The 18,617-nt window shown below is 44.8% G+C and overlaps 3 protein-coding genes across 3 annotated transcripts; 1 reads left to right on the forward strand and 2 right to left on the reverse strand.

The window, feature by feature from the left end:
* The first annotated feature begins 3,723 nt into the window (after positions 1-3,723).
* Positions 3,724-7,659, forward strand: LOC120697485 (nifU-like protein 4, mitochondrial). The gene is made up of 6 exons (XM_039980740.1): positions 3,724-3,956; positions 4,332-4,496; positions 5,321-5,496; positions 6,333-6,436; positions 6,520-6,631; positions 6,905-7,659. Exons 1-6 carry the CDS (start codon positions 3,749-3,751, stop codon positions 6,974-6,976), a joined length of 837 nt encoding a protein of 278 aa, XP_039836674.1. The 5' UTR covers positions 3,724-3,748; the 3' UTR covers positions 6,977-7,659.
* LOC120697486 (GATA transcription factor 23-like) lies at positions 7,506-9,768 on the reverse strand. Its single transcript, XM_039980741.1, has 3 exons — positions 9,468-9,768; positions 9,245-9,340; positions 7,506-8,321 (listed from the first exon to the last, which is right to left on the reverse strand). The coding sequence occupies exons 1-3, from the start codon at positions 9,489-9,491 to the stop codon at positions 8,052-8,054; spliced, it is 390 nt and encodes a 129-aa protein (XP_039836675.1). The 5' UTR covers positions 9,492-9,768; the 3' UTR covers positions 7,506-8,051.
* A 2,363-nt stretch (positions 9,769-12,131) lies between these two features.
* Positions 12,132-16,934, reverse strand: LOC120697487 (importin subunit alpha-1b). The gene is made up of 11 exons (XM_039980742.1): positions 16,571-16,934; positions 16,337-16,433; positions 15,731-15,822; positions 15,500-15,631; positions 15,220-15,405; positions 14,974-15,137; positions 14,804-14,882; positions 13,716-13,844; positions 13,483-13,610; positions 13,004-13,372; positions 12,132-12,909 (listed from the first exon to the last, which is right to left on the reverse strand). Exons 1-10 carry the CDS (start codon positions 16,784-16,786, stop codon positions 13,006-13,008), a joined length of 1,590 nt encoding a protein of 529 aa, XP_039836676.1. The 5' UTR covers positions 16,787-16,934; the 3' UTR covers positions 12,132-12,909; positions 13,004-13,005.
* Between the last annotated feature and the right edge of the window lie 1,683 nt (positions 16,935-18,617).

The following is an 18,617-nucleotide window of genomic DNA, read 5'->3' on the forward strand; positions in this document are numbered from 1 at the left end:
TACACGCTAGTACAGGAAACCAAACAGGAGCATATATGGAGATGAGGAGAGATCTGAAGGAGACTTTCAGCCTCCACCCAGGCAGGGCCGGGCAGCCAAGCCCATTTTTGACCATTTGCCATGTGTGTGATGTATACACCGACGTGGCTGGCCCCATTTTTTTTTCCTTCTTATATTCATCGTCACTGAATACAAGGGCCGTGGAGTGGAGCGCACCGTTCTTCACACACACTTCACGTGATTTCGTAGAGATTTTTGATAAGGCCATTCGTAAAATTTTCAACTATATGATCCTGTTTTCCATGAGAACTGTTCTAGTTCTTTTGTAGAAAAACGATGCAATTACTACGTAGGAGAGAAAGTTCTCTCGCAGTTCCAAAAGAATGCCATGTACTAGATCATTGACAATCAATGCATAGGAAGAGTATGTTTGTTAACCTTATTAACGTAACGTGCCGATTTACATGGAAAAACACTATAGAGCTTTGGCACAGAAATGTGCCTCTGTAATTCCTATGAAACTCTGGAGTACTTAATAAAACCTTCAAAAATATTTTTTGAGCAAAATGCCCCGTGAAAAAATTCCTTGTGCTTATCCTTCTCAATTGATCCGTATATATTTTCAGAGCTTGATTTGATGGCCATCATTACAATTTTTCTTCCTATTAGACTACTATGTGCACACTAGGATTGCCACAAAAATCTATTTCCAATTCATACGTTCTAGAGATACAGTTAGGGCCTCTTTGGCACGGCTCTCTCCGGACGGGCTCCGGCTTCTTGCTACAGTAATAAGCACTGTGCTCCACTGTAGCGATGAAAAAAGGGCTCCGGCTCCTTGCTACAGCCAACGCGGGGGGGGGGGGGGGGGGGGGGTTTGAAGCCGCCAAAGCCACGAATGATTGGCTTCTCCGCTCCAGTGAACAGTGGTCTACAGTACTTGATCAGTGCGGGAGCCGGAGCTGGCCTGAGCCGTGCCAAACGGGGCCTCAGTGTACTAGGCAAAAGATGTTAAAATGTTTGCATTCAAAGTGTAGCAAAAACAAAGTAAATATTTAGTTGTATATAGTACAATAATATACAATAAAGTCAAACCAAAAAAGTATTATACAAGAAAAATTATCTTCATTTTATGGAATAAACAAATATGAATAATAAAAAATATAAATCTAGACAATACTATCTCTATATTCTACAGTCTATCAAACAGATGATAAGACTCAATCTATTCAAAATTATATGGCGCATAACATTAAATGTGATACAGGAGCCCTATTCTCCATATATATTTCTACAAATTATGTCAAACTTTATTAATTTTCATATATAGATATAACATTTTATGCTCCCTACCTCATATCTCCTATCCCACAATGCCACAATGATGAAAGCACATTCATTGACTATATCATTTGGTGTAATTTGGTTTATGTGAAAAAATACACTTTTACAAGGTAAAAGATAAAATAAGATGTGCAAATATATATACCGCTGAATGTAGACCTATATAATGGAAATGTTCGAAGTGTGTAAGAGTTTCCATATTTGTGCTAAATGTCAATACATTCATCAAGACACAAAATCATAGTTATTTGGTCTCATTGAGTACAAAATTGGTGCGATGAACACATCTGTCGGTACACTCAGATAGGGGTACCCTCTCCTACAAGACAAGGACGAAGGCGCTCAGGAGCGGCAACCACGGACCACGGGCCCGGACCCCCGCGGACAGGTCACGAACCTCCGCGGGCCGGATCTGGGCCTGAGTCATCAAGCCAGCCAGGCGCAAGCCTCGGGACCTCCGCTGTGGGCAGGGGTCCGGAGCCGCCACGTGCCCCTGTGGGCGCGGCCGCCGACCCCCGGGTCCGGTGCCGCCACGTGTCCTACAAGCGCGGACCTCCGCTTCCCGCTCGGGCAAGGGTCCGGAGCCGCCACGCCCCCCTGTGGGCGCGGCTGCCGACCCCTGGGTCCGGTGCCGCCACATGTCCCACAGGCGCGAGTCTTCCGCCTGAAGCCAACCCTCCTGCCGCATTAAATGATGGTGGTTGAGGCGTGCGCTGTCAGAGCAGGGCATCGGATGCCCACTCACGGGTTGGACAGGCGTGACATGACAACACGGTAAGCCCACATGTTTCCAAGGCGGCTCGTCTGTTATCGAGGCACGCAGCAGTGTCTCAGCGCCGCGCGCATGGGCGACGAGTCATGATAACCAGCTACTAACTGAAGCAGCAGTGCACGCTGCTACAACAGACTGAGTCAGTAGTTCGGCGCTTCATCATGACCTCAACGCGCGACTGCAGAGGCTAGACTCTACTCCGACAGGACAGCTCAAGACCATCCCTGGTCAGAAGCTACGCACGGAAGCCGACGATAAGATTTCCGGATCTGAGGCATTGAAGGCCAAAGTGTAGTTTATAATACATCGCCGGGCCCACCTGTCGGGGTCCCGCTCAGTGTACTGCTTCCCTTGGGCTTATAAAAGGGAGAGCACGCACGGTAGAAAAAGGGGATTCAAGTCCACAAAACCAAGACAACAGAGTCACAACTCTCAGAACACTCTGAACATATCCTCCCTCTCGGGCTTAGAGAGCACACTCGGGGGACAGGCAATACAACACACAGTGGATGTAGAGTATTACGCTCCGGCGGCCCGAACCACTTTAAATCCTTGTGTGCTTCTCGCATCCATTCGCCTCTAGATCGAGCACTCTTTGACTGCCTCCAAGCCAGGGCTGTACCGGCAAATTCGAGGGCCCTGTGCGAAACAATGGACTGGGCCCTAGTGGCCTAGTGCAGGATCGTGAATACCAAGTGATAGCAGTCGGCAAGCGCGATAAGCGCGATGTGCTGTGTGAAAGCACAAATGTTAGAAGTCACACGTGTGACTGACAGTTAAATCATCACAAAAGGTCTAATAACTATTTTTTTTTCTGGAATAATTTCTTTTATTGCTGTAACAATTGTTATTGCTTGAGCAAAAAAAAAATTTCCAAAAAAAGTTTGTTTTAGCAACAAAGCATTGAGGGGCCTAGTTTATTAGGCCGATTTTAAGTTCAAAATATGGAATCCTGGAGAGGTTGTGGTGCTGTGATAGGTCCACTCGAGATCACACACCTGACCCCGAGTAGCACCCATGTAAAAGGAAGTGATAAGTGATACGCCTATAATGATTTATCTTTTAGGAGCAATTTGGGCTATATTTTGCTACAAATTGAATCAATAATTAACTAAATTAAAGTATTTACATGACTATATCTAATATATATATATAATATTTTTGGGGCCCTTCAAATTCGGGGGCCCTGTGCGGTCGCACGGTCCGCACGTGCTTAGATACGGGCCTGCTCCAAGCTCATCCTATACTTAGGATTAGGCGGGTGCAATCCGCCACCCGGCTAGAGAAATCCCCCGACAACATCTTTTATGTCAAAATAAAATGGAACGGGAAAAGGCATTTCTTTACTTTATCGACCACCTTTTACAATACTAACTGATATAAAAATTTTGTGCGTTCAAAAAACGAAGTAGGTTCCAGCTTTTGATGAAAAAAAATACAAAAACAAAGGAGCTCACTGCTCAAGCTCAACCGCCATAAACAAAAGAGCTCACCCGCTGGGCTGGTGGTGCTTCTGGGCTGTGCGAGTCTCTAGCCTGGCCCAGAAATGCCCAAAGCTTGAGGCCCATTAGACCAGCCGACCTAAAGGAGGAGGAAGACGAGCAGGAGAGCACAACGCCACGCATCAACGAGATGGCCATGGCGAGGCGGAGGCTTCTCGCGCTCGCGTCCCAGCTCCAGAGGAGGGCTCCAGCGCCGCCGGCGACGCAGCCGTGGCGGCGCGCCACGCCCCGGTTCCTCTCCTCAGCGGCGTCCGGCCCCCTCGACCGCCTGAAGACGCCGCCTTTCGCGCGCCCAGCGCCCAGGAACCCCGCCTCCTCTCCATGGGATCGATTCGGAGGTTAGGGTTTGCTCTCGCGAAGCATCTTCGTTGTTTAGCGTAAAGCCACGGTATTTACGGCTCGTAAGGTTGGGCTATCTAATTGGTTTAGGCTAGGGTGTGTTTCTTCATCCGACTTTTGTTGCGGTCACGTCGCTCATTGCTTAAAAGATGCCCATTTCAGTCGATTGATGTAGAAATTAGCATGGCTCTATGATCTTTCACGTCCATGGTCTGTGCGTTAGAGTTGAGCTCTGATGAGCTCAGATTTGTCTGTGATCTTGTTCTTGTGATGCAGGCATGAAACGTTTGCTTCCGTATATATTGTTCCTTCTGGTAATTGGTCGTGTGCTTTATGTTCTTTATTGTGAAGAATGAAAATTGTGTCATGTGCAGGAGGGCAGAAGAGGACCATGTTCATCCAGACACAATCCACTCCAAACCCACAGTCGCTCATGTTCTATCCCGGAAAGCCAGTTATGGAGGTCGGGAGCTCTGATTTCCCAAATGCTCGGACCGCGATGACATCCCCTTTGGCTAAGGCACTGTTTGCGATCGATGGTACACTACACCTCTTTCCCTAGTTACCTTTTTGACTAATTTCTATTTCCGTTTGCACCTTTCATTATCTTGTAGTTCTACAAAGTTTATATTCAGTTATTCTTAAATGGCCTATTGTTGACATCTGTCAGTTTCTTGAAAGAACTTTCAGTTTATAGGGACATGCATTAGTGCTAATGACAGTTTCTATGCATAAGCAATATGCTTTCCTTCTGTTTGATCAGTTCTTAATTTTCCCTTTTAGTTTATTTTGTTGTATCATTAGCTGTTGAGATTAAGTTTACCTCCAACAAAATCCTTGTGAATCATAGATGAAGAAGAGATGCAAATATATGTTATTAAAATGGCAACTTTAAAGCTTACCATCTTAAACCCTTCTGTTTCTCATAGATTCCATTGAGAAATTTAGTGAAAAGCTAAGTGCTTTACAATTTTACCATCCATCTATTTCACCTTATAAACTATGTGAAAAAGAAGGCAAACTGGGTGGCCTGATTTACCAAACTTTGGTGAAACATATGTGGGGGGTGGGGGTATTTCCATATTATGCCCAAGTCGTTGGACAAAGACTAGTATTAATATTAGCATTGGGATGGGTTAGGTATTAAAAACGTGGCAAACAACAAGAAAGTCAGCCCCGAAGCAATAGATGTAGTTGTAATTGCATTTTAAGATTCAGTCAGGGAAATTGAGCTACCGATTCTTAGTTCAGCAAGAAATATTGGGTTCTCTTTCAAGATAACACATCAATGGAAATATTTGAGTGTCATAGCTTTTAGTGAAATGTTAAATTCTTTTGACGCAGCATTGGAATCTATATGCAGGTGTAACCAGGGTATTCTTTGGATCTGATTTTGTAACTGTTACAAAATCAGAAAAAACTTCTTGGGATTACCTTAAACCTGAGGTTTTTGCTGCGATAATGGATTTTTACTCATCTGGGCAACCACTTTTTCTAGACTCAAATGCTGCAGCTGCTATGGACACAGCAATTCATGAGGTATCTTAATTACCTTCTGTAGACATTTGGTCCTGCATTGTCTTGTCCTATCTTCTGAACTTCCCTGTCTGATATGATATTTATTATCACGAGACCCTGAAACAATATACTGTATGTCATAAGAGGGAATGTCTATTGGCATAATTTTTGGATGTGCTAACTTCTGATCAATATATGGGGAAAATGGGCTATCTATTGGCAGCATGTTGGCATGTAATATGTGAAGTACTGTACTGAGTTTAGGAAAAATATGGTAGGGATGCCCATGCATATCATATTCAATGGTAACAATATATCTACAAAACTATGTACGATTCATACATGGTAACAAAAAAATAGATTAGGAGTGGAATAAAATGGAATTCCATTTCTTCTATGAATGAAATTGCTTAGATCTGCTTCATTTTGGATGTGTTGATTGAGTCCTGTATTTGTGCCTGTCACCTACAGGTAGGAATAAAATGCAATTATGATAATCATATGACTTAGTGTGCCAGTGGAAATCTCTTAAATGCTTCATTTTGAATCTGTTGATTCAATCTTTTATCACCAGTTGATAGAAATAAAATTGTTCTTCTCATCAACTAATTTGAAGCTGTGACCTGTAATGATAAGGTATAGAGAGATGATAAGACATCTGCCTGTATGTGCTCTTTGCACTACATTACCTTGGAATCTAATCTTAGTAATAATCTATAATCGAGCTGTACTACTACCTAGATAAACATTTTTAAACCTGAATCCTCTGATTATACCAAGATGGTACCTAGCACTGAAAACATTTTGTTATATTGGCTTGTGATGCTGAATCTATCCTACACTCTTTTTCCTGCTAGGATGATTCAGAAATAGTTGCCATGATAAAGGAATTGTTGGAGACTCGCATTCGGCCAGCTGTTCAAGATGATGGTGGTGACATTGAATACCGAGGATTTGATCCGTGAGTCTTTCTCTCCTTCCTGCTCAGTCTTCTGATATTGAGAATTTGGACTCCTTAGTCTCACTAGGATACTATCCTTTCAGAGAAACAGGAATAGTTAAGCTTAAAATGCAAGGTGCCTGCAGTGGCTGTCCAAGTTCATCGGTCACATTGAAGTCTGGGATAGAAAACATGCTTATGCACTATGTACCTGAGGTAACATGATGTGGCTTATCCTGTTCCTTCTGCCGCTCTTTAATGCTTGTGGCTCGCTTAAAAAAAATGTTTCCTATTAATGCTTGTTATGTGGTAATGTTCAGGAAATCAGTTGCTATTGCAGTTGTTCCTTATGGTCTGTTTTTCTTAGAGGGATATTATCATTATCCTTTGATCCATGCGTTTTCTGAATGGCAGTCATCAACGCTTCTATCATGCTAATTTATCATCCTACTTTTTTTTTTGAAAGAAATTTATCATACTACTTGGCAGGTGAAAGGAGTAGAGCAGGAGCTTGATGGTGATGAGGAAGCTGAGCTAGCTGGAGCTGGACAGGTGGAGTGAGTTTTTACACATCCTCTTCAAATGTTAGCAAACTTTGCGTGCATGATATATTTGGGGAGTTTCAACATCCCGAAAGGTTATCCATATGTTTATTTTTCCGAGAAAGACTTCTGCGATGATTAGCTGTCGTAGCAGTCTTGATGTATGCAGGAGGCAGACTACCATAGGTAGCGGAGAGGCAGCAGTTGTCTGAACTAACAACAGTTGCACTAGGATCCAAATAAAATGACACTGTGAATTGCTTTTATTTTGCCGAATTGCTGTATATATGCTGAGTTTGTCTAATCAATTATGAAGGTATCGAATTTGGCGTGACAAATGTAATTCCACAGGGCTGTTTGCTTGTACCTGATTACCTTCCTATCCTCCATGAGCTGTATGATTTATATTGCCTCTGCAGTCATTGAATATTGCAAATATATTTTGTAATCTCTATGCTCGCCTAAGATACAAAAACTTTTGTTCTTTTATTATCAGAAGACTGAGTGCCGCATACAGGCACAGAAAATTTACTTTACTGTAATTGAAATGAAACAAATAGACCATTTTTATTCACTTGACCTTTTATTACACATGAAGAAGGGCGATGCCTGCTTTTGATTACCCATCCTCAATCAAGGGGTAACAAAGAACATACATAGGAATTAATCAAGGGTGATAAAACACATACAATGTGGATTTAACAAAAGAAAAAAAATGGAGACATGAGAATGAGGCAAAGGGGCCTCTCTGCTAATCACAATTAAGGAGCCTATCAACAACACAGACAAGGACCACCATCTTAGCATGTAGGGCAAACCTGTCTTCCCCAAGTCACCTTCGCTTTCAGAATCGAACAGAAACTACTACACAAGGAGATCAGAGATCTACTACTGCACAAGAGGTGGATGAATCCAAAAAACAAATCCAGCCCTTTCAACATCAGCTTCATCCCGAAAGAAGCCTTCCAGCCTGATAATCCGAGAAAGTTACATGGTTGGCTTGGAAACCATTGGGTGGCCCGTGTTGTGCTTTGTGTCCTGTATCAGGTTTGTATGTACACATTGAGCAGCAGCCTTTGGGTGGTGTTGAGATCCTAGCCATGTAGCAGTGTGGACCTGGATGAGGAGGACAAGGCCATGAGCAGGATTGCGGCCTCCTCCACTCCCATCAGGACCCTCCGTTTCTTCACCACTTGCAGGCCGCTACTTTTGTTGTCACTGACTGCACTCGGTGCATGACTGTGATCTTGATGTTGTGGCTGTTGCGGCGGCTGCTGGTTTTGTTGTGGTTTCCTGTTGTTGTCAAGACCTAGCTCTTGCCTCCTCTTCTTCCTGTACCGGATCCCGCACGCATTGCAAAGCGACTGCAATCAAATGCAAGAAGATTGCTTAACTCCAGAACTACAAACTAAGGATAAGATCATTTCATAGCTTGATTCTAGATTGTTTCCTGCTGATTGATTGCTTGGTGCTGTTACTGGATAGGAACAACTGTGATGGAGATAAGGATACCCCCCTAAACTATTGACCGGAGCAATAAAAATTTGAGATTAGGAGCTAGTAGTAGGAGAGTACCAGAGAGCTGGCTTGGCCCTCCCAACATTTTTTAAGCGTTCACACTTGGGGATTGGGGTTGGAGGTTAGCACTGTTGCGAGGAACAGCTCACCTAACCACCCAAAAGGAATCAAAGTGGCTAAAGATTCTCAACTTCTCATGCAAGGGCGGCTAGTTAGGCTCGCTCTAATCACACCATGATTGGAACAATCATGACTAGTATCATCATCACATCCATATCCCTAGCTAATCCAAATTACTAAGTACCTAGATCATCAATCTCTCCAATGTGATGATCATCCCCTTACTGTGCGATCTATATGGAGAAGAGGCGGACAAGACGTGATCAAGCGATCATCCCAGCGGTGATCGTGAGCAGTGACGCGCTGTGCTATGATCGAGAGCTCCGATCATCTCCAGACAGAGCAAGAAAGAAGAGAGAGGACGATGAGGTCGGATCACTCGGTAGGGGGGGGGGAGAGGGAGAGGGAGAGGGAGAGGGAGAGGGAGAGGGAGAGAGGGAGAGAGGGAGAGAGAGAGAGAGAGAGAGAGGAGAGAGAGAGAGAGAGAGAGAGAGGAGAGAGAGAGAGGGAGAGAGAGAGAGAGAGAGGGAGAGAGGGAGGGAGAGAGAGAGGGAGAGGGAGAGAGAGAGAGGGAGAGAGAGGGAGGGAGAGAGAGAGAGAGAGAGAGAGAGGAGGAGAGAGAGAGAGAGAGAGAGAGAGATGAGCTCACCCTGGGCCCCGTCGGCCCGCCGCGCCACATGGGCGTCGCGGTGGTGCGGCACTCGACGCAGCAGGGCCTCCCGGGCTCCGCCGCGATCCCGATCACCTGCAAGGAGCCAAGCAAGCAACCAACCGAGGAAGGAGAAATCAACCAAGAGGACCGTGAAAGATCGTTCCTTTTCGAGCAGAAGAAGCAGAAGGTAGAATTGATCGTGACGAGAGGGAGCGCGCACGTTGTGCTCGGCAGCATCCATCATCTCTGAACTCCGATCCTGGATTGATCTTGCCGAGATGGCCTTGCTCTGTTTCTTGGGTAGTACGTGAGCTGTCTGGAGAGGGAGGTGGGGAAAGGAGGGAGGTGGAGGAGAGGCGCGACGAGTCCAGCGGCAGCCGCAGCCGCAACAGGAGTGTGGAAGGAAGCCACGCCAACAACGTCTTAAGAGACAGGGAGATAGAATAGATAGGGCCGCCCGTGGGCCCCACTCGGGGGCAGCCGGGCAGGTGATCCTAGGCTCTCCTAGAGATAGAGCTACTCTTCTCAATTTCTCATCATCTCCGATCGCAGGCTACCCTTATCCGCTACTAGTACATCGACCTATCCCTATCCCCGTAGTCACTGTTGCTGTAAATTTTTCTGACTTCGTTTTGCTAGGCAAGTTTGGTGGAATGACTCCAACGGTTTGAGTAGACCTGATGAGACATGTTGCTTAAGCTTGATCTGTCCGTATCATTAAATCAGTCTCAGTGAGAGTGTTATCACACTTCTCTCTTATCTCGTGAAACTTCTTCTCCCTTGTCATAATTGACTATTATATTAGCAGATTTACTAACGTGACATGGCAAGCTTATGATAATTCCTTTCATATTGACCTTATCCGATCGCTTGGCTTCACAGTCGTCCCCCGGAGCCGGCAGGATCACTATGCGTACGGTACGATTGTACTGTTGCAGGATCAGAGTGCCTCAAGGATTACCTGCCAAAGTTCCACTTCCAAAGAGCAGAATGACTTCCATGTGACAGGTTTCCACGTCACTCAACCCCCGGCCACACCATCAAGCCCAGGCAGTACAAATCTAATTGACAGATCATGTGAAGTTAAATCGTTTACTGTCAAGAAAAAAAAATGATGACTTGCTTCCTTCCACGGGATGGGAAAATGGCGCATTTCCAAATCATTGCTCTGCACATGCTTATTAAACAATAAGGACACCATACACGTCTAGATAACAAATTCGACCTACGCCGGTTGACACGCATACATTTTTTTTTTGAAAGATATTGGCACGCATACATGAAACCCAAAGAAAAGGGACGCAAGTACTAGTATTAATAGGCGACCAGCTCAAGCTTAAGGGCAGCTGCAGGATGCATGAATGAACCACCAACATGTTCGAAGAAAGGAGGGGGAGAAAGGTGTCAGACGATCGAACAGGGATCTCAAGAGAGGGAGAGAATTTGGGAGCGGAGCAGGTCCAGCCGGGGCGCATGCGTGATGGGTTGCTTTGTGAGGCAGGGACAGCTGATAACAAGGGATGCAGATGTTTTTTTGGACCAAAAAAAGGGATAGATTCTTTTACACCCAGAAAATAAAGGGAGACAAGGTGCTAAGCGCCATATCAACTGCAGACCCAACTGAAAAAAAAAATCACTGATAGAAGGGCCTTGTTCTGAGCTTCACCCTGCACCTTGCTAGATTTTGTGTCAAATACATAGATTAGGATATATTCCTACAATGGAAATATACTGATACAATCACACTTGACACTTGTCAAGATACTGCTAGAAGAGGGCAGCAGCACGCATGGCCAACAAAGGTGAAAATGGCAACCACCGCATCGTTTTGTCACTACCTTTATGGGGCATCCTTCATGGACCAACACGGCATCCATTGCCTCAAGGGACCAAAAGAGATTATGCATTCAGCAAGTACATCAAGCTTACTTTTGCAGTCAGGCCTCGCACCAACCTTGTAAAGGGAAAACAAATGCAAGCAGGCCTGGAACAAAAGGGAGGGAACAACAATGGAAAGGTGGGACAAAAGGGGAGCACACAGCCACTGCCTCCCTATCATTGTGCCAGCGCTAGATTCCCTCAATTGGTTTTCACTTCAATTGTGAAATTGCTCACTGGAACAGATCACGTCATTTTTTTTGAAATAAAACAGATCACGTCATCAATGGTGAGAGACCGTGCCATAGATGATCCGACTAAAATGGCCTGCCAGACATGATGTACCTTCTCATTTGAGCCGGGAGGATTTCTCTGCAGTTGAGTCACTAACGCGTGAGCCTAGCCCCACACGTCAGTAAGAGGACAGTACTGCAGTGCAGTTGAGTCACTAACGCGTGAGCCTAGAACCACACGTCAGTAAGAGGACAGTACTACAGAGGAGTTGCTACTGGTCTCCCCATGCTTGGGTACGTCTTTAGAAAATGGTACCTCTTCAGAATTCACAACACTTTCTAGGTTAAAATAGAGAATACTTCACAAAAATTTCAGGAACACCTGTCGGCCCTAACCTGCGCTCAGGCACAGGCTATTCAAAAATCACAACATTTATGAGCTGGTTGGCGGTTGAGGCATCTGACAAAAGCGAAATGGAGCCTGTCTATTTAAGCCATCCAAGAGCCACCTTCTCACAAGAAAACGAGTAGAAAACCCAAGTCAAGCAACAAAACCGCTTCAATCCGCAACATCCAACCGTTCGCCTCCCACAGGCTTCGCAATCATTGAGGAGCTGCGGCAGGTACCATGATTGGATACAGATGAGATGCAATCATCACTTTTCCCTTGGCCCTTAACAAAGTACAGCAAGGCAGCATCAATCGCATCACAGAATTGCACAGAATGTAAGTATACAAAAGCAGATTGTAATGGCAAAACACCAAGAAACATGTATGGACTAAGCTCCCCTTTTATCTTCTTCCATTCATTTGCTACAAAAAGTCTGAAGGTTCATGTCATCATAATACAACGACAAGATAATCAGGTTCCACCATAAAACTTGGAACCAATGTCACAGATTACTCGGAACCAGAAACTTCCTTCCTGAAGACATGACACGGATTCTACTATCCTAGACGAGCATGGAGAAACTTTCAGACAACTGTGACTACAAAGACAACATGACACGACAAACCTGTGGACCATACAAGAACCCGTAGAACGTACAATAAACCAATGAATAGACTCGAGAGAGCCAAATGGGACTCCCAAAACCCATTTGACATTCATGTTTTATAAGCTGTGCCAATACTCATGCAACAAGTTATACAGCACAGGAACGCTTTGAGAAAAAACTGGACACATTCCCTATCTTTCAAGGTTCTTTCTACCTCAAACAGGTAAAACAATATAACTCATTCATGCTATATAGGAGGCAAAACCCGACTCCCGACAACACCTGGGACTCTCCATGCTCCCACCACAGGTGGTGGTGGGAGCCAGAGCCCAAATGATCCAACCGGCTGACCTTGAATACTGACCAATGACCAAGCTGCACCACCGGCGATGCAGCCCGACTGACCCTGCTGACTGGGACTGACTTTGCCGACTCCCTGAGACCAGACCAATGGGACCATACCATGACTTGGACAACACGACCACCCCAAACCGCACCTCCGACTTAGCCCCAGCCAAGGTACAATGGCACAGTCGTCGTTCCAAATGGGGATCTGCATGTACAATATCACGTCAGAAAATGCAATATACACAACCATATCCCATGCAACGCACAAAACCAAAAATGCTAAAATTGCTGAAGAGTACCTTCAGCCAAAGTTGAATCCACCCGATGGAACAGAAGGCTGGTTCCCGAAGTTGAAGCCATTCTGAGGATTGTCACCTGAGGGCATGGCATCATCTTCCTCCTCTAACCAGTAGGATTCGAGCATCTTGACTGCCTTCTCATATATCTCCGTGTTGTCATGGCTCTGAAGGTTCTCAATCTTGTCCAGGCCCTCAGCATCATCAATCATCTGTGCATACACGTTCACATCACCTGCCCCAAGGTTCTTCTCTGCTTCCCCAACCTTCAAGATGTTCTCAAGACCTTCCAAGCAAACTGTGACAATTCTGGGGTCTGGGCAAACAAGCAGATCACAGAGTGGCTTGATGCAACCCTGGGCAACAAGGTACCTACATTTCATAGAGTTGCCAATGTTATCAGAAAGCTTTCTAGAAAAAGGAAAAAACTACTAGAAATAACACAGCACGTTAAGATACATAAAAAAGTAATGTTTCCATACTTAATCTGGTCATGTGTGCCACCAGAAGTGGCATTTGAAATTGCCCAGGCGGCCTCTTTCTTGATGTCAAATTCAGCAGTTTGCAGAAGATGCACCAGAGGTGCAATTATGTTCGCATTGATGACAGCCTACAACAGGATGATGGTATTTTAGAACACAAACCAACAAGGAATGGAACATTTTGCAGAATTGTAAATATTTAATTTATCAACAAAGCTCCAACGCATACAAACCTGAATCTGTTCCCTGTTACCAGCTGTGATGTTTGAGATGGTCCAGCATGCTTCTTTCTTGATGCTTTTCTTGTGGTTGGTAGTCAAGAGGTTCAGAAGGCATGGAAGCGCTTGGTGATCGATGACACACTGCAGGAAGGAGAAACATTCACGATAAATACAGAAACATAAAAAGATCTCAGGATTGGTGGGAAATGGAATGTCAATATCACAGTACAGTACCCTAATATTGTATAGTTCAATAAATTGCAAGTTATCATTAATAGAGGCTGACAATCAACAAGAACAGCTAACTAAGAATTTATCATCATCAAGGCCTAAATGGCACCAGCTACTAATTTAATTATTAATTAAAATGGAAACTGATAGCAAGACTAGGCATTTACTTTAAAGTCCATTTGTATTACAACAGAAAACAATGTCAACTAATTGACTACTCTCATCTCAAATGAACTAAAATTTTAAATAAATGATTTGTAATTAATTAATAACAACTTAGTTAACATCAACAAAATTGATAATTATGGCATGTGGGTGGCACTAGGTAACTTCTTAGACTAGAGCCATGGCAAAGTGGATAGGGGGTGCTATGATCAAAGAAAGAGGGGCGGAGAGGTAGACTCAGGAGACTGTGAAACTGATAATACCAGAGATGAATGGACAAAATATAATACTTGTTTATTTCTAGTTACCAATGATATGATTACACCTTTATACAAGTTTTACTCTGACAATATCTGACTACTAGATATGATATCTGGCCAATAAAAAATATTAATTTGAAATTGTAGATCAAACGGAACAAACTAGCATGACAGTCCTAGGCTGACGCAGCCTCCTGTCTGCCACATGCATGGACCCATTATGGGCACAATGACCAAACATGTTTAATATTTACAATACTACCCAGGACAAAAGAATCTTTCAAACTGGACCTTGTACAACAGTATTGCAGCTACATATATAGTTAATAATTAGCAAATAAAGGAATACAAGGCACTGAGGTAGATAGATTTAATTAGTGTGGGTGACAACACGTACTCTGGTTCAATTCACATAGCAACAGCAGGATGTAAAAGGAGGCATACCTGAGTCTGCAAATCATCCCCAGTTACAATGTTGCCCACAGTGCGCAGAGCTGGAATGAGTACCGAGGCCGAAGGGTGCCTTTTTTATTTTAAGGGAAAAAAGAGTTCAGCTTCAATCATCTGTCATGTTCAATAGAATGTTATAGGCTAAAGTAACTAATTGCACTTACATCAGAAGTTCTACAAGGCGAGGAAACACGCCAGATTCGATCACAGCTTGAATCTTGTCATTAGTTCCATCGGAGAGGTATGAGAGAGCCCAGCAGGCATCAGTTAGGACCTCTTCATCCTGAGAATGGATGAGGCGCTGCAGTGCTGACAGAGCTGGTTTGACCTGCTCAAGCACAAACAATAAAACAAGATCATTCAAATATACTTTGGCCAACAGAACAAAAAGAACCATCCCAGATGGAAACCTGTTCGAAGTTCGGTTGTGGTTTCCCACGGCAGAAGTTGGATAGAGTCCATGTGGCATTCCTGAGCATCGAGAGTTTGGCATGCTCATTAAGCTGCTGCAGCAAAGGGAACAACCCACCGTGGCCAAGCACAAGATCACGGCACTTTGGGGAGTCACCAGCAACATTCCCTAGAGCCCATACAGCCTGACAAACAAATAAAAAAGAAGGCAACATAAGCATCAGCCCATATAAGTCCCGGACAGAAAGGAGATAATAGCTCTGCAAATTCTGTTCATGCCTGCTCGCGGACATCCTCACTGTGGGAGTTGAGGAGCTTGACAAAGATGGGCACAGCACCACTCTCAACCACCACTTTGGTATTCTCTGATGTGCCAGATGCAATGTTGGTGAGCGCCCAAGCAGCCTCAAACTGCAGCCAGGAAAAAAATTAAGATTTTATATATCAAACTTGCCACTGATGAGCAAATAAAGTAAACAATATGATTGATCAGTGACATTTTTCCCAGACCTGGAGTTGGGGATGGTCCTCACGTGTGAGGAACTCAATAAACCGAGGCACCACTCCTGTGCTGATAACCTCTTCAATTGGAGGACTACGCTCTACAGAAATAGAAGAAAGTTCAGTCAACAAATGACCACTTCACAACTTGCACATAAAGTTCCATAGGCATTAACAAGTGTCATGCACCACATCAAATAAAAAAATATGAATTCCAAGTTGTAATTTAGTCTATCTAGGATCTATAACTACTGAAACAGAGTATACATGGATGGGGAAACAATTATCCCAGTGACCCAGAAGCTCACTGGAGCACTACAGGAAAAACAGCACAATTCATAAAAATAAACTGTTTTTAGAGTATAACTTCCTTTTTTACAGTCATCATTGAATAATAAATATAAACCTAAAAAAGTAAGGAAAAGGGGGCAGTAACTGAATTTTTTCAGTAACACAGTAAACTAAGACCCACAAACGCTTGTAACAAGTATCAAACCCTCCCACTCGAACACTTAGAACTGACCAAACCCTATCGCCCAAATCTCGCCCTAAACTTTATCTAGCAAAAATATACTCTAGAAACGCTAACAGCGACACATAAGATCCGAATCTCACCGATGGAGAGCAGCTTCCTGAACTGCGTGGTGGCCTCCAGCTGCACGTTGGGGTCGTTGGAGAGCACCGCCTGCACCAACGCCGGCAAGCCCTCGAGCTGCACACGCAGACAAGGAGAGAGAAATCAGATCCGAAGCCGTCAGATCGAGACCACCCCGGCACCCAAACCCTAACGAGCGGGCGGGCGGATCAGATCGGAACATCGAGCGAGAGAGGGGGGGTGAGGCGCCGAACCTTCTGCTGGAGCGCCGAGGAGTGTCCCGCCGGCGCGGCGCCGGCGGCGGAGGCGGGGAACCCGACGTGGCGCCTCTTCTGGAGGCTCTCCTCGCGCTTGGCCTTGCGGATGTCCACCATCTGATTCTCGCGGCGGCGGCGGCTCTCGTCCGCGTCCACCGACTGCTTGTAGTTGCCCTTCCGCATCTGCTCCCGCTCGCTCGGCCGGAGAGACATCGCGGCGGAACCCTAGGGGGCGAGCTGGCGGCGGCGGGGTGGGGTGAGGAGAGGAGCGGGGGGAGTTGTGCGGGCGAATCGCTCGCGCACGCACGCACGACCGACTCGATTCGATTTCGAATTGGGGAACGGGAGGGGAGAGGAGGAGGAGGTGGAGGTGGGGGAGGTTTATATAGGAGAGAAGAGAGGAGGTTCGGCCATGTTTGGTTGGAGGGTAGAAAAATTTTGATGAGAGAGAAATGAAGTTTTGACCACTAATTAGTAGTATTAAATAAAGTCTAATTACAAAATTACCTCCACAACTGTGATACTGTAGCAGGTGCTCTAGCTAATGAGGCATTTGACCGTACGATTAGAGGATGATTGAGCGCGGTTACTGTAGCATCACTGTAGCCAACCATGATGAAACTTGGCTCATTAGATTCGTCTCGAAAAGTTACACCCATTCCTAAAAAGGTTTTACAAATAAACTTCGTTTAGTACTTCATGCATGCATTCGTCTTTTTGTGCAAAAATTTTTGTTGTTTTATCCAAACACGGCCTTCCAGGGGCAGCGAGGTCCAAGGAAAGGCCGCTGCCGTGGTGCGAACGGGACGCGGGGAGGTTGAGTTTTGTTTTTTTTGAGTAAAGGGTAACATTCATTAATTGAATTGGTCGGTACAGGGGAAGACCAGAGAAACTCTGGTGGTACATAGAGCCATACAGATTGAGAGAGCTGATTGGCAGATTTAGTAAGTACATGAGCTACATCATTACACCATCTGTTTACATAAATAAAAGAGAAAATAACTGATGAGGCACTTGCAGCTTTGTTGATATCTTGAGTGATATTTCCCGTAAAAGATCGGTCGATGGCTTTTGACCGGAGCTTCTTAATCAAAGAGAGACAATCTGTTGCAATTATAACCTACTTATATGGGAGCCTAGAAGCGAAGAGAATTGCCTGCCTGGAAACAATAGCCTCCGCTAATTCAGGATTTGTGATCTTATCAAAACCTTGTCTGCACGCTGCCAGAAACTCCCCTTTGTGATTTCTGCACATAATGCCCAAACCCATTCGATTAGTTTTTGGGAACAAAGCTGCATCTACATTCATCATAACCCATCCTACCGGCGGTGGATCCCAATGTTTAGGCTTGAGGAAATCACACCTGTTGGGAAGGACAGGTTCGTACATATGCAGCAGCACCATATCCACGTATGCAAGTATTTTTTCAACTATACAGTGTGGATGCACTTCATTTTCACCATTTCGGACAGCATTTCTAGCTTCCCAAATATGCCAAAAGGATATGACAATGATAGTGGCCTCTCTATCCGAACAATTAGCCAAAGTTTCAAAAATCCACTGTCTGGGGGATCCAAATGGTTTGGGCAATCTTCTGAAATCACATCTTTTCTTTAACTCCTTCCAAATTTACATGACATATTGACATGTGAGAAAGGCATGTTCCACGGTTTCATCTCACCCACAATGATAACAGAGATCATAAGCTGGGATGTTTCTGATTCTAAGCTTTTGTCCAGTTGGGAGGCAATTATGTGCAAACCGCCACAAAACAATTTTCATCTTGGGCGGAGCTTTAATACTCCATAGGTGTTTCCATTCTTTTGCAGAACGCACCTGATCTGATGACTCTCCCTTGCCCATAATACTAGCCTTTAGATGTACAGCCTCACTTTTGGCCATGTGTGGGACCGAAGTCGGCGACCAGAGGGGGGGTGAATGGGAGCCGATCAAAATTTCTTCGAAATTCGAATCGTCGGCCTATGTCCCAAAATCACCCAAGCCCTCAAGCGTTCAGACCAAAGTTTGGAGTAGCTATGGAAA

This window comes from Panicum virgatum, chromosome 3K, assembly GCF_016808335.1.
Source record: "Panicum virgatum strain AP13 chromosome 3K, P.virgatum_v5, whole genome shotgun sequence".
Taxonomy (NCBI): Eukaryota; Viridiplantae; Streptophyta; class Magnoliopsida; order Poales; family Poaceae; genus Panicum; species Panicum virgatum.